The sequence below is a fragment of the Salvelinus fontinalis genome, chromosome 9 (genome assembly GCF_029448725.1).
Source record: "Salvelinus fontinalis isolate EN_2023a chromosome 9, ASM2944872v1, whole genome shotgun sequence".
Taxonomy (NCBI): Eukaryota; Metazoa; Chordata; class Actinopteri; order Salmoniformes; family Salmonidae; genus Salvelinus; species Salvelinus fontinalis.
The window spans coordinates 29,287,793-29,304,257 of record NC_074673.1 but is presented as its reverse complement, the minus strand read 5'-3'; the positions used below and the strand labels follow the sequence as shown (position 1 = coordinate 29,304,257).

The window sequence follows — 16,465 nt, the reverse complement described above, 5'->3', positions numbered from 1 at the left end:
GGACTATGGTGGTCTGCATGAAACATGTAGGTATTACAGACTGCCAGGGACAGGTTGAAAATGTCAGTGAAGACACTTGCCAATTGGTCAGCGCATGCTCGGAGTACATGTCCTGGTAATCCATCTGGCCCTGCTGCCTTGTGAATGTTGACCTGTTTAAAGGCTACGGCGAGCATGATCACACTGTCGTCCAGAACAACCGGTGCTCTCATGCATGCTTCAGTGTTGCATACCTCGAAGCGACTATCAAAGTCATTTAGCTCGTCTGGTAGGCTTGTGTCACTAGGCAGCTCGCGGCTGGGCTTCCCTTTGTAGTCCGTAATAGTTTGCAAGCCCTGCCACATCCGACGAGCGTCGGAGCCCGTGTAGTAGGATTCAATCTTAGTCCTGTATTAACACTTTGCCTGTTTGTTGGTTTGTCTGAGGGCATAGCAGGATTTCTTATAAGCGTCCGGGTTAGTGTCCCGCTCCTTGAAAGTGGCAGCTCTACCCTATAGCTCAGTGCGGATGATGCCTGTAATCCATGGCTTCTGATTGGTGTTGTACGTAAGGTCAATGTGGGGACAACGTCATCGATGCACTTATTGATAAAGCCGGTGACTGATGTGGTATAATCCTCAATGCCATCGGATGAGTCCCGGAACGTATTCCAGTCTGTGCTAACAAAAACGGTCCTGTAGCGTAGCATCTGCATCATCTGACCACTTCCATATTGAGCAAGTGACTGAAACTTCCTGCTTTAGTTTTTGCTTGTAAGCAGGAATCAGAAGGATTGAAGTATGGTCAGATTTGCCAAAATGAGGGCGAGGGGGAGCTTTGTATGCGTCTCTGTGTGTGGAGTAAAGGTGGTCTAGTGTTTCTTTCTTCCTCTGTTGCACATGTAACATGCTGGTAGAAATTACGTAAAAACGTATTGAAGTTTCTCTGCATTAAATGTCCCCGGCCACTAGGAGCACCGCCTCTGGATGATCATTTTCTTGTTCGCTTATGGCTTTATACAGCTCGTTGATTGCGGTCTTAGTGCCAGCTACGACATCCACTCCTTTCCACACGCCCACTACTTTCCTTTTGACACACCCACTTGCCCATACTCCGGTCGCCATATAGAGTACCACAGTATGAGTCATATTACCTATAAAACGTAGCGGTCAAACAAGGAAATCATTTTTCCAACATTCATTTTTCCCATAGGGGATTTTAGAAACAGTTAAAATAAGGTCTGTGTTTCGTGTATGCTTACGCTGGCGTGACATTTTGATAACTGTGTAAATCTCTCTCTGACAAGGTGAATTTTATCAATATATTTATCAACTTCAGGGCAAAGTTGGGCTGTTCACAGGCTGCAACATTTACCGACAGTTGGGACCTAAACTAGTCGAGTAGGATGTAGTAGAAACCTATGAAGATTAACCCCTTGATGTTCAACAAACTGCTTACTAAGCTGGGTGTGTGTGGTAGCTGGCGTTTCATGGACATGTTAGGTCTGGACGAGGAGGATTTGTCGTCTGTACCGATTCCATGCGGCACCATCATTCTGCGGTTCCTGCTAATGGAACAGCATGAGTTGTTCCGGGAAGAGGAAGGAGAGCTGGTGTTTGGGGGTCTGACTGTTTTCTTCCTGAGAAACAAAGTGGTCAACTCCTGTGGCACCGTAGCTCTGCTGCACGCAGTCGGCAAAAACTCCACCCACATGGTAGTACCATGGTGACTCGCCTGTGAAGAAGGTGGACGAGACATATTGGATGACCTCCCTTAACAAAGCTGCCCACCTAGAGATGAACCAGGCCACCAGAGAGGCCTATTATGACGTGGCAGCACAGGGCCAATGCCGGGTTGAAGCAGATCACGTCAACTTCCATTTAACTACCTTTGTCAAGGTGAACAGAATACTTGCTGGATCCTAGGATGGAGGGGCCAGTGAACCATGGAGACACCCAGGACAACTCCTTAATCTGGGATGCGGCGCATGTTTGTCAGGAGTTTGTAGAAAGAGAGGAGGGGGAGGGCCACTTCTCTGCTATGGCCTTCTGTTGCTCCAAGAAGGCACACACAGTCTAAAGCACAAACAATGTACACGCTCACACACACTGCAGCACATAGTAAAGCTTGCCAAAGCCTGGTGTCTGTTTGATGACGAGGATGTCAACCCTACATTTTAGGTCTGTTTCTGTAGTCTCAAAATGATCAAACATTTTTTTACATGAACAAATTGTATTTTCTAATTTTACATCACACATTGTAATAATAATTTATTACATCACATGAAATAAATGTTATTCAAATATGTTGTCTCACCCCCACAATTAAACCTGGGTTTCTACTAGATTCTATAGCCACAGTCAAAATAGGCTATATCATCAAAAATGTTCTAAACAAAAATTAGCGTTTTGGTCTTAATTTAAGGTTAGGGTTAATTTTAAACCCCGATTTTAAGGAGAGAAATTGTAGAAATAGGCAGGTTTTAGGAATAATATTGACTTTGTGACAACCATAACCCCAGAGCACATAGGCCGTGTTTACACAGGCAGCCCAATTCTAATATTTTTCCCACTAATTGGTATTTTGACCAATCACATCGGAGATTTTCACATCAGAGCTGATCTGATTGGACAAAAGACCATTATTAGTGGAAAAAAGAATTGGACTGGCTGTCTAAACGCAGCCATAGTATACAATTTTAAATATACATCAGATGTGCGCGGCGCCATGGGCTGACCACGATGAGCATGCACAGACCTTTCATGTAATGGGACAGACTCTTCACACCACTTCGATACAAAGTGATTTTCTTAGCAGGTTAGAAGGGCCTACCTCTTTTCATAACCTTAACCTCAGTCTCCTAACCTGCAAGTAAAAAGTCACTTCGGTATCCAAGTAGCGTTTAAATAGTGTTTCCCGTCATGTGATAAGTGTACTTCCAATTTGTGTCCGATGTGCACTATACAGTCAATTGATGTGACCTCGAAGCATGCCATTTGAGCATGTTTGACTTGTTTTCTTAATGTATAAACAGTTTAAGATGATAATAGTTTATGATTGCTTGCTTCTTCCAAACATTATTACCACAATATAATGTCTTTAAATCAACAACAAAAAATTATCCGTGTGGTGGCAGCACTTGCATTGTTTCATTCCTGTTAACTGTATTTTGTTATTGTTCTTTATGTTGTATTTGTCAAGCTACATTATTTGTATTTTTTTATATTTTGTAATTTGCACAATTTAACTTTATTTTAACTGTGAAATTAATAAAAATTAGAATTCAAACAGTTATCAAAATGCATGATACTCATTTTTATTACATAATATAAATGCAACATGCAATTCGTTATACACCTTGATGTGGGTGTGCTTATGTAATTAATTAATTAGCCAAATAAATGAAAATGCCCTTTAAACTCCTCTAAAAGAGGTGCATGTTGTTCGTATGATGGCTGAGACGCGTGGGACACGTTTTGTGGGCTTTGGTTGGAAAGGGTCGAGATAAAACAGACACGGCGTACCCTGGTGACAACTGGTTTGCGGCTGCTGGTACTAGTGTGGGGAGCGTGTGTTTCACGTTTTGCTTCTCAACACGCAGCAAAACGTCGTCAGGACCGAATTTGCCTCTGGAAACGGGTACGTCATGTGTCCTACACTTAGCTAGCTGCTATTTGACAATCGATCTTCAGGATGAGCCAATATTACTATCTTAACAGTGTTCAGTAGCACGAGTTAGCAGGCTAGCTAGTTATAAAGTTTATCGTAGAGGCGACAGGAACAGTTGGGGGGTAGGGGTGTACGCTAGACAGAATCTCCATCGAGCTTGCTTGTACTGAACTAGCTACGTTAGTTAGTACATCGCGTACAATGGCGTAATGCCACTGAACAATGTGGATCTCTACGGTTATGAACTTGGGTTTCTCTCCCATTGTAGTGGCATATTGATCATGAACGGACGCTGGTTTCCTGTGTGGTTTAGTACACTGTTAGTACTAACGTTACAGTACTCAAATGTTGGTTGATTACTCCAACTTCATGGTTCATGCCGATGATGTGTTGTGTAATAATGTGGAGGTGAAAGCAGGGTTGCCAGGTCTAGTTCAATGACAACTCAAAACCCGAACAAAATGCCTGAAACTAGCCCAAGAAAGGAGTTGCCACATTTATACAATACCCCCACCCACCCATGAGAAAATGTTATCAAAACAATTAAGGAATATCGAGTAACTTGTAACTATTTTAGAAGCAAAACTCGTTTTTCATCAATTATTATTGCGAACTATGAGATTACTTAAATAAATTTGGATATGTCGGTAGATAAAATATAATTATCCCTTATTAAACTCGCCAGATCATTTAACATCAGTGGATGTAGTGGTGCGGAGTCGACTTCAAAATAATCGATTCCTCGACTCCTTGCACGTCGACTCCTATTTTTGGGTGTCATGGTTGCGGAATCGACTCCTAAGAATCTGTATTTTTGCAATGGAGCAAACAATTTTCCATAGTCTACTTCGAGAACACAAACTCTCGCATCTTTCACAGCAGTGGAAGAGATGGGAGGGGCACAACCAGCCATAGGTAGGCATGTCGGCCATCCGGCAGACAGTCAGAAACGTTAATCGGTAATCAAAATATATAGGCTATCGCAATGCTGTATTTCGCAATTTCCTGGCTTGCAATGTCTCTCGCAGGTTCACTAAAGTAAGGGCTATCTGTGAGTACAGACCGAAGACCAAACACACACTAGCGTTTTTCATAGCGAAGTGAAAGGGGAGCAGGCGAGGGAGGATCGTTGCAGGCAGAGAGACAGTCAGAACCGTGCGTATAGGCTATATTTTGGTAATCTAGTAATGCCTCGTAAATTTACCAACATTATATTAAAGTAGGCTATATATTAGGCAATTTTATTTCACCTTTATTTAACCAGGTAGGCCAGTTGAGAAGTTCTGAATTTCTCACTTACAATTGCGACCTGGCCAAGATGGAGCACAGCAGTGCGAAAAAAACAACAACAGAGTTACACATGGAATAAACAAAAGTACAGTCAATAACACAATAGAAAAATCTGTATCCAGTGTGTGCAAATGGCGTAAGGAGTATGCTTATGGCTAAGCTATTCTTCATAGTGCCAGTGAGTTTCGTTGAACATCGCCAAATGCATCATTTTAATTAGGCCTAAATGTGCAATAAAACGTATTGCTTATAGTTTATTTAAACCCTGGCTGGCTGATGATGTCCTAGGTCAGGGCTCTCCAAACCTGTTCCTGTAGGAGTGAAAAGCTACAGGATGGTAGCTCTCCACGAACAGGGTTAGAGAGCCCAGTCCTAGGCAATAGATGGCAAACCAGCATCCCCATTAATCTTTTTGGAAATGGCAAGTTCACTTTCTCATCCATAATAAACACAGTCAAGTGCAATTACAGTTCAGCAGCTCAAATCATCAGGATGTGGGGCATTGTTATTAGTAAGGATCTGTGCCATGGATGGATCGCTAAAATAATGATTATTAACACTCTTCATAATATTAAATATTATGGGGAGACCTATACATTTTGCAGCCAAGTATGAGTTATCAGTCAATTAAGGTTGAATATGAGACAAAGGCTTGGAATGTTACTGAGTAAGGGAAAGGCCATCGCATGGTTGCAGTCACTGATAAGGTTGGAGAGCTGTGGATTAGTGAGGAGAGCTGTGGATTAGTGAGGAATGGGGGCCGAGGTCAGGTCACATTAAGGGAGAAGGAACAGTTTATTACCCACATCACTCAACTTCCTGCATAGCAATAAAGATGCAATGTTTGGGAAAAGGAGGAGACTTCACCTAAAGTAGGGTATATATACTTGTGCTGGTGGGAACAAGTCTTTGTCTGTTCAGCTGTCTGATCCATTGGGTGAATGAACTTGGTTTGAGTTTTTAATAGTTGTCCGTTAGTTTTTAGTATGTTTTTTTTTTTAGAACCTAACATCATTATGGGGTATTGTGTGTAGATTGCTGAATGTTTTATTTTATTTAATCCATTTTAGGATAAGGTTGTAACATAACGAAATGAGGAAAAAGTCAAGGGGTCTGAATTAGAGGTCGACCGATTAATCGGCATGAACGATTTAATTAGGGCCGATTTTCAAGTTTTCATAACAATCGGTATTCTGCCTTTTTGGATGCCGATTACATTGCAATCCACGAGGAAACTGCGTGGCAGGCTAACCACCTGTTACGCGAGTGCAGCATCAATAGGACCTTGTGGCTGCAAGGAGCCAAGGTAAGTTGCTAGCGAGCATTAAACATATCTTATAATAAACAATCAATCTTCACATAATCACTAGTTAACTACACATGGTTGATGATATTACTAGGTTAACTAGCTTGTCCTGCGTTGCATATAATCAATGATGTGCCTGTTAACTTATCATCGAATGACAGCCTACTTCAACTTTGCCAAACGGGTGATGATTTAACAGAAGCGCATTCGTGAATAAAACACAATCGTTGCACAAATGTACCTAACCATAAACCTCAATGGCTTTCTTAAAATCAATACACAGAAGTATATGTTTTTAAACCTGCATATTTAGTTAAAATAAATTAATGTTAGCAGGCAATATTAACTATGGAAATTGTGTCACTTATCTTGCGTTCAGTGCAAGCAGAGTCAGGGTATATGAAACAGTTTGGGCCACCTGGCTCATTGCGAACTGTGTTAAGACCATTTCTTCCTAACAAAGACTAATTCATTTTCCAGATTTTTACATAATTATGACATAACATTGAAGGTTGTGCAATGTAACAGCAATATTTAGACTTCGGGTTGCCACCCATTCGATAAAATACGGAACGGTTCCGTATTTCAATTAAAGAATAAACGTTTTGTTTTCGAAATGATAGTTTCCGGATTTGATCATAAAAATTATCAAAGGCTCGTATTGCTGTCTGTTTATTATAATTAAGTCTATGATTTAATAGAGCAGTCTCACTGAGTGGTGGTAGGCAGCAGCAGGCTCGTAAGAATTCATTCAAACAGCACTTTACTGTGAGCAATGCTTATTTGCCAGCAATGCTTGAAGCACAGCGCTGTTTATGACTTCAAGCCTATCAACTCCCGAGATTAGGCTGGCAATACTAAAGTGCCTATAAGAACATCCAATAGTCAAAGGTATATGAAATACAAATGGTAGAGAGAAATAGTCGACGTGTAATAATTCCTATAATAACTACAATTTCTTAACTGGGAATGTTGAAGAACTGGGAATATTGAACCACCAGCTTTCATATGTTCTCATGTTCTGAGCAAGGAACTTAAACGTTAGCTTTTTTACATGGCACATATTGCACTTTTACTTTCTTCTCCAACACTGTTTTTGCATTATTTAAACCAAATTGAACATGTTTCATTATTTATTTGAGACTAAATAGATTTTATTTCTGTATTATATTAAGTTAAAATCAAAGCGTTCATTCAGTATTGTTGTATTTGTCATTATTATTATTATATATATATATACAGTGGGGAGAACAAGTATTTGATACACTGCCGATTTCGCAGGTTTTCCTACTTACTAAGCATGTAGAGGTCTGTAATTTTTATCATAGGTACACTTCAACTGTGAGAGATGGAATCTAAAACAAAAATCCAGGAAATCACATTGTATGATTTTTAAGTAATTAATTCGCGTTTTATTGCATGACATAAGTATTTGATACATCAGAAAAGCAGAACTTAATATTTGGTACAGAAACCTTTGTTTGCAATTACAGAGATCATACATTTCCTGTAGTTCTTGACCAGGTTTGCACACACTGCAGCAGGGATTTTGGCCCACTCCTCCATACAGACCTTCTCCAGATCCTTCAAGTTTTGGTCCTGTCGCTGGGCAATACGGACTTTCAGCTCCCTCCAAAGATGTTCTATTGGGTTCAGGTCTGGAGACTGGCTAGGCCACTCCAGGACCTTGAGATGCTTCTTACGGAGCCACTCCTTAGTTGCCCTGGCTGTGTGTTTCGGGTCGTTGTCATGCTGGAGGACCCAGCCACGACCCATCTTCAATGCTCTTACTGAGGGAAGGAGGTTGTTGGCCAAGATCTCGCGATACATGGCCCCATCCATCCTCAATACGGTGCAGTCGTCCTGTCCCCTTTGCAGAAAAGCATCCCTAAAGAATGATGTTTACACCTCCATGCTTCACGGTTGGGATGGTGTTCTTGGGGTTGTACTCATCCTTCTTCTTCCTCCAAACACGGCGAGGGGAGTTTAAACCAAAAAGCTCTATTTTTGTCTCATCAGACCACATGACCTTCTCCCATTCCTCCTCTGGATCATCCAGATGGTCATTGGCAAACTTCAGACGGGCCTGGACATGCGCTGGCTTGAGCAGGGGGACCTTGTGTGCGCTGCAGGATTTTAATCCATGACGGCGTAGTGTGTTACTAATGGTTTTCTTTGAGACTGTGGTCCCAGCTCTCTTCAGGTCATTGACCAGGTCCTGCCGTGTAGTTCTGGGCTGGTCCCTCGCCTTCCTCATGATCATTGATGCCCCACGAGGTGAGATCTTGCATGGAGCCCCAGACCGAGGATGATTGACCGTCATCTTGAACTTCTTCCATTTTCTAATAATTGCGCCAACAGTTGTTGCCTTCTCACCAAGCTGCTTGCCTATTGTCCTGTAGCCCATCCCAGCCTTGTGCAGGTCTACAATTTTACCCCTGATGTCCTTACACAGCTCTCTGGTCTTGGCCATTGTGGAGAGGTTGGAGTCTGTTTGATTGAGTGTGTGGACAGGTGTCTTTTATACAGGTAACGAGTTCAAACAGGTGCAGTTAACACAGGTGTGTGAGTGGAGAACAGGAGGGCTTCTTAACTCTAACGAGTCTCCCTCCCGGATCCGGGATCCTCCTCATCAAAAAAGCTGACTAGCATAGCCTAGCCTAACGGGACAGGGATATCATATAATATAATTTCATGAAATCACAAGTCCAATACAGCAAATGAAAGAAACATCTTGTGAATCCAGCCATCATTTCTGATTTTTAAAATGTTTTACAGCGAAAACACAATATATATTTCTATTAGCTCACCACAATAGCCAAACACACAACGCCATTTATTCACCGCCAAAATAGCTTTCACAAAACCCAGAAATAGAGATAAAATTAATCACTAACCTTTGGACAACTTCATCATATGACAGTCTTATAACATCATGTTATACAATACATTTATGTTTTGTTCGAAAATGTGCATATTTAGAGGTACAAATCCTGGTTTTACATTGTGAATACGTAGCCACAATACGCCAATATTTTGGACAGTCACCTAATCTAACCAAAGAACTCATCATAAACTTTACATAAAAATACTTGTTGTATGGCAAATGAAAGATACACTGGTTCTTAATGCAACCGCTGTGTTAGATTTTTTAAAAATAACTTTAGTACAACATACAGCATGCAGTATTGTGAGACAGCGCTCACATATTCTCCGCCTTGTTGGAGCCAACATTTACCACAAAAATACGAAATAACATCATAAATATTCTCTTACCTTTGTTGATCTTCCATCAGAATGTTGTGCAAGGAGTCCTACTTCCAGAATAAATCGTTGTTTGGTTTTAGAATGTCCATTTCTGCCTTCGAATTAGCAACTTTGGCTAGCATTGTGGCGCGAACATGCCCATCAACTCTTGGCGCCTGGAACGAAAAATTCCAAAATTCCCAATAAACGTCGAATAAACTGGTCAAACTCGTTTGAAAATCCTACTTTATGATGTTCTTCTCATATGTATCCAATAAAATCAGAGCCGGAGCAATTCGTCGTGTATACCGAACGCTTTTCAGAAGACAATGTGAGGTTCCCCGGCGTGCAGTTGAAAACTGACAAAAGAGCGGACCTGTCACTCCAAAAGCTCTTATTCGGCCTCACATCAAGCTAGACACCCCATTCAACCTTCTACTGCCTGTTGACATCTAGTGGAAGGCGTATGAAGTGCATACAAATCCATAAATAAAAGCCAGTTGAATAGGCAGGCCCTGACAGAGCCTCATTTTCAGAATTTTCACTTCCTGTATGGAAGTTTGCTGCCAAATGAGTTCTGTTTTACTCACAGATATAATTCAAACAGTTTTATAAACTTCAGAGTGTTTTCTATCCAATAGTAATAATAATATACATATTTTATGATCTAGAACAGAGTACGAGGCCGTTTAATTTGGGCACGATTTTTTCCAAAGTGAAAACAGCGCCCCCCTATTAAGAAGAAGTTAAAGAAAAACTAACAGGTCTGTGAGACCTGGAATTCTTACTGGTTGGTAGGTTATCAAATACTTGTGTCATGCAATAAAAGGCAAATTAATTACTTAAAAATCATACGATGTGATTTTCTGGATTTTTGTTTTAGATTCCGTCTCTCACAGTTGAAGTGTACCTATGATAAAAATGACAGACCTCTACATGCTTTGTAGGTAGGATAACCTGCAAAATCATGAATACTTACCACGCTATATATATATATATATATATTTTAAATGTATTTATTTCTTCGGTATCTGCTTTTTTGGTCCTCCAATAATCAGTATCGGTGTTGAAAAATCATAATCGGTCGACCTCTAGTCTGAATACCTTCCGAAGGCATGGTGGTGCAGGTAGTCTATAGCCCCTGATAGGCCTACATCTTATTTCAGATAGTCTACAGTAGCCTAGGCTAAATGTAGGCAAGATGTAAATTGAACAATTTAGCAACTTGCTTAGTTCAAATTAAGACTAATTTATTCATCATGAATAGTTTGGCGATTTCGAGGTAAGAAGTGCTTGTGTTTCCCCATAGCCTGCTGGAGTAGGCTACTGAGGATGGAGTTGTAATTTAAATCACTGAATTAAATATTAATCATATTTTTATTAACTGAATGTCACGCCCTGACCGTAGAGATCCTTTTTATGTCTCTATTTTGGTTGGTCAGGGTGTGAGTTTGGGTGGGCATTCCAATCCTGGTGTTCTATGTTGTCCTTGTTTTGTATTTCTGTGTGTTTGGCCTGGTATGGTTCTCAATCAGAGGCAGCTGTCTATAGTTGTCTCTGATTGAGAATCATACTTAGGTAGACTGTTCCCACCTGTGTTTGTGGGTGGTTGTTTTCTGTTTAGTGTATGTCACCTTGCAGAACTGTTTGTTTATCGTTTTTGTTTTGTTCTAGTATTCGTATTCATTAAAAGGAATTATGAATACTTACCACGCTGCACCTTGGTCTTCTCCTTCTCCTCTATACGACGATCGTTACACTGAATATGCTTGTCAACATCAGACTGTTTCTTATACCTGTAGCCTAATCTGACTGACGGTTACCATCAATATAATGCGTTCTAACAACTGATCGGCAATTGTGATAGAGCTTTGATAATTAAATTTGAAGTTAACTTAACATGGTCATTTAATAATTGCATAATAACACAAGGCTGCAACAACACTACACTGAAGTTATAGGCTATTTATTAAATCCATTTGCCAGCTCCAGGTAGGCTACACAAGTGGCACAAATTTATTTGAAATGACTCCAGTGATAGTCATTTCAACATATAATTGTACCAAATGGTAGCCTACAATGGCATATAAATTAATAGGCTACTTGATGGCCAACAGATGCAAATGTATCATTCTCCACATTTTATTTTCAGTTTCATTGAGTACTTCCCCCCCATAACAGAAGCACGCAAGGGCATTCCTTAACTTAAATTTCAAATTTCCACTCGCGCATAATGACAAATTAAATAGCCTTACTACAACTGGTAAAAAGTTGTTGCGATGTGCACGTGTGCTTCTGTCTCCTCACTCACTTGACTCAGCCAATAGTGGTTTCTCAACACACACACACTGGTCCTTCCCACCACTCACTCACTCAGCAACATTGCCTGATAGTCAGCAGCAGGTCATAGTGAATACATGTTTGTTTTTTTAAAGAGAAAAGGCATGGTGGCCGCAGTGCAAATTAGAAGTAGCCCAAACACCCGCAACTCAATATATTTTCAAAGTATCCCAACTTGGCTGGAAAACCGTGAACATGGCAACCCTGTGTGAAATTGGCTTGCTCCTTCCACTACCACATGGCTTTATATTCAAATGCTCTTCTGAAAATGGAGCTGGCTATGATATCACTCATGGAAACAGCTGCAACAGAGATTGCAGTGCATCATTGCTATTGCGCCATGATATGAATGGAATGATGAGATAATGTGGCCAGACTGTGCTGTTCATAAACGGTGCCTCAGGCTTTCTCTCTGCTGCTGCACTTGTCATCCCCATGCAATCCATGAAGCAGTCTTTACCATGCGTTTTTATTACTCTCATGCCTGAGCAAAATGTGTTTACGGCTTGTATTCAGCATAGATTTCACACTTTGTTTCTCACTGTACACACATCAATGTTCTTACTAGGTACTTTGATAACTGTAATAACCAGTGTGCTTTCCTTTATACTTTCAGGAGTTTGAACTTTTTCCACATTTGACTGCATGTGCCTGAGAGTCTGACGCTGCATCTCTTCAATGGCTGCCTCGGGCTCTTCCTCCACCTCTGTGCCTGAGGGTTTCCACTACGAGACCAAGTACATCGTCCTCAACTACCTGGGACTCCTGCCCCCCTCTCGGCTGCAGGCCACCGCTGGCAGAGGTAAGGGACACTGCACCCCCTTAACTCCCACTAAATCAGGATGAAGAGGAGAGAGCGGCTGCTTTCCTTTCGTGATTCTCCACCCTCATCCAAGTCAGCACTAGCACTGGACACTCCTCACCATGGTTTAAGCATTGCCTGGACTGAGTTAAATCCATGCGAGAGTGTACCGGTGCACACTTCTGGTGAAGGGTAAAGAATTGGGGTGCAGACAGCATCTAGGCAGACTGCCTGCCGGTGCCTATCCTCCCTTTCATCGTCTCTCAATAGAACTATGCTGTGATTGCTATCTGTCTCTGGCATTAAAACCTGCCCAGTAGGTTTAGTGCATTCCAGAGGCTGTCTTGTGTTGTTCGAGGGTTGAGCTAGTGCACTGTCTTTTCTTTTCCTAATTCTGGAAGCTCTCACACAAATGGTGAGAACCACGTGTCAATCAAAGAATGTATGGGCAGCTTGTGCTGGCACCACCTTCAAGTAGAGGTCTGCGGTGGACTGATTTCTTCAGCTTTACATGCCGCACCGCTGCCTTTCTGTCCAACTACCGTAAGAACTGGTCCCGAACCCAACCGCAGTCCCACAATGTTATTTTAGGAGTATGTGACGCAGCTCACTTGCCAGCCATGGTTCCTACAATTTTGCACCCTATAGGCAATATCAAAATGTGCAAAAATGACCTAAGAAATAGCCTTGGTTACATTGCTAGAGATTCTCACGTGGTATTAACGGCTATATTAGCCAATATGCTAAATGTAGTGGAAGAGAGCAGAGTTGGAGAGACTCTCTTGAGCAATTTTTATAGCCTACCTTTTTAGGACTGGGACGATTTTCAGACTGAGACAAATATGGGTAGTCAATATTTATTTCAAGGCAATGTAGTAAACTATGTCCTAATCATATTTAGGAAGTCCATTTCCTTGAAAAGATAACTGCCAGTGATTCTCCGCCCATGCATAGGCAGCCTACTCTATTTCAATGAGACCACACATACTAGGCACACTTGATCTCACACGCCCAACTAGAAGAGAAGTAGGCTACTTAAGTTGAAGCAGCGAATTATGAAAGTGTGTGAATAATGCGACAGATGTGCTTTTAATACAAAATTTAGGCTAATGCATACAAAGCAGAAAGACGACAGTTTCCAAATAATCTGGACAACAAATATTTTCATTCCAAAGTCGTCTGTCTGACCGCCTGCTCCCAACCGCAACATGAAAAACGCAGACCGCGCTGGAATGCAGCCCTCTACCTCCAAGCACTTTGGTATCTCTAACCTAGTTGTGCGGATGCTGAACAGCATCTAGTAATGTTGACAGTCACTGACATAATGGTGGGAAATGGTTTGATATACAAAATATGTCCATCATGAACTCCATTCACTAGCCTATATTGGTTTAGGGTATTCAGTGTCTCACCATGCCAGGGAGTCCAGCTAGTTCATGTTACCATGGCCTGACCTGCTCTCCTAACTACTGACCGTCTTGCATGAGCAGTAGTCCGGGATTCTCCGAGGTCTGCCATGTGTTCCATGTGATTGCCATGGAATATGAATGAGTCTGACTGTCCCCTTTGAAAGGCAAATGCCTTTTGTCTTTCAGACAGGAAGAGCAAGACTGTTTTGCCATCGGGTAGGTCCGGAATGGATGGAAGGGATGAGTGAAGGGAGTAGAGACCAGTATCACAAAACTCGTTAGTATTGTGGCAAAGATACAAAACAGGAAAAGGATTTAACTTTGTTAGGAAAACGACCCTAATGTTGGAAATTAACATCATGTTGTCCCATGTATTTATTTTCCAAGCTATAGCACAATATTTTCCATACAGCGGGTTTTAAAGGACTAAATAGTTTGATCTGCTTCATGTTTTTCATTTTTACCATGGAAAAAATATTGAAATATTGCGGCACTGGTATCGTCACAAGGCTAGTAAAGACAAATGCCTGATCCCTGCTTTCCGCTTGGCCCACTCCTCGTTCTGACAGCCTGTCGTGTGCAATCACTGTAGGATTACTCACACGTTACTGGGCCAGAGCAAAGACAGGCGCAGGCAGGCTGGACAGACTGCTGAACCAGCACCTAGCCTGGCTTGGAAAACTAACACTGAGCCTCACTGTGTCTCACTGAGTGAGTTAATGTGTGAACGACCAGGAGAGCGTCTAAGGGTGAGGCGATTGATGTGTGGAAATTGGCTGTTGTACTAGGCGTTACCTGGGTACAGATTAGTCCCTCTGTTTGACCTCCCCCCTTTCCTAGCAATAAGTAGTACACTCAGGATTTGAGTGCCACCAGTTTTTATGCTATGCCCTTGTGTGTATTAATTCTATAAGTGATCTCAGGTGCCTTGTTTTATCTGTGCTGCTTGCTTCCAAACAAAGGAGAGCAGTAGGAGGCTAGCCTTGGGCCCAGTCAAATATACGGCATGTTAGAAGCATAGTGGAGTTGACCAATGCAGCTCCATAGAGGCAGTGTGAACTGACAGAGCATCGGCCCAATGCAATCTCTCTGCATCACACTCGCCCCCTCCCACGGTGCTCACTGGCTGAACGGCTGCATTCTGTCTTAACCAGTAAGAGGTCTTGAGATGTGGGGGAGTACAGGGAAGGCGTACAGGGAGTACAGGGAAGGCTCCGTGCTGTGTGTGCCCCCTCATGTGGGTCTCTCTGCCTGCCCCCAGCCGCATGCAATGGATGTTGTGAATAATTCCCCTGTGTTTGTGTGTGTAAATGAGTGGTGGGCATGTGCGCCTGTACACACGCGATGAGAGGGCCTGTACACACGCGATGAGAGGGCCTGTACACACGCGATGAGAGGGCCTGTACACACGCGATGAGAGGGCCTGTACACACGCGATGAGAGGGCCTGTACACACGCGATGAGAGGGCCTGTACACACGCGATGAGAGGGCCTGTACACACGCGATGAGAGGGCCTGTACACACGCGATGAGAGGGCCTGTATTGCTAGAGAGAGAAGGACGAGGAGGTCAGCTTGTAATTAGAGCGTGGAGCGTTATCTCCTATGGCAAGGGTCGGCAACAAGTTTTATATTTTTTTGTAAATACAAATCACCTGGAATTCAGCAAAAATGTGTTTAATTTAGAAAATCTGTTCCCAAGTATTTCCACAAATACAAAAAGAGATGTGATCTTGTCCCAATGTAACTGGGGTATGGGCTTAGTTGTGTTCAGTTTGCAGTGTACAAATGATTCTGATTATTTTCTGGCCCCCCCAACCATCAGCTCCCCCCAAAAACTGTCCTGCGGCTGAATCTAGTTGCCTACTTCTGCACTGTAGCAAGCTCTGATGTTGTGGATCCATCCATGATTGCTCTGTTTGGTAAACGGTGACTATTGAATGTTCATACCTGAGAGGGTTAAATCTAGACTTGGTTTCCTCTATCATAATTGCTCATATTTCACCCCAGCTTCCAAAGTAACCCTGATTCAGATGACCATCCTAACCATGCTAGATTACAGAGATGTCATTTATAAGGTACGGGTGCTGTCGAGGCTAGATGTTCTTTACCATTCGGCCATCAGATTTGCCACCAATGCTCCTTATAGGACACATCACTGCACTCTACTCCTCTGTAAACTGGCCATTTCTGAAAACCCGGGCACTAGGCCCACTGGTTAATGTTTATTTATAAAACTCTCTTAGGCCTCACTCACCCTGATCTGAGATATCTACTGCAGCCCTCATCCTCCACATACAACACCTGTTCTGCCAGTCACATTCTGTTAAAGATCCCCAAAGCAAACACATCCCTGGGTCACTCCTCTTTTCAGTTCGCTGCAGCTTGCTACTGGAACGAGCTGCAAAAAAACACTGAAACTGGA

At 42.2% G+C, this 16,465-nt stretch overlaps 1 protein-coding gene and 1 pseudogene across 3 annotated transcripts in view; both read left to right on the top strand.

Annotated features, from left to right (window-relative positions):
- Positions 1–1,399: 1,399 nt before the first annotated feature.
- Positions 1,400–2,058, top strand: LOC129861815 (ubiquitin carboxyl-terminal hydrolase isozyme L1-like; annotated as a pseudogene).
- A 1,348-nt stretch (positions 2,059–3,406) lies between these two features.
- The window catches only part of bcl2l13 (BCL2 like 13), a 41,349-nt gene continuing 28,290 nt past the window's right edge, over positions 3,407–16,465 (top strand). Inside the window, exons 1-2 of one of the 3 annotated variants that reach the window (XM_055933995.1) lie at positions 3,407–3,618; positions 12,447–12,632. In XM_055933995.1, the coding sequence (XP_055789970.1) occupies positions 12,509–12,632 (124 nt within the window). In that variant the 5' untranslated portion in view covers positions 3,407–3,618; positions 12,447–12,508. The other 2 variants (XM_055933997.1, XM_055933996.1) reach the window with 2 other exon arrangements.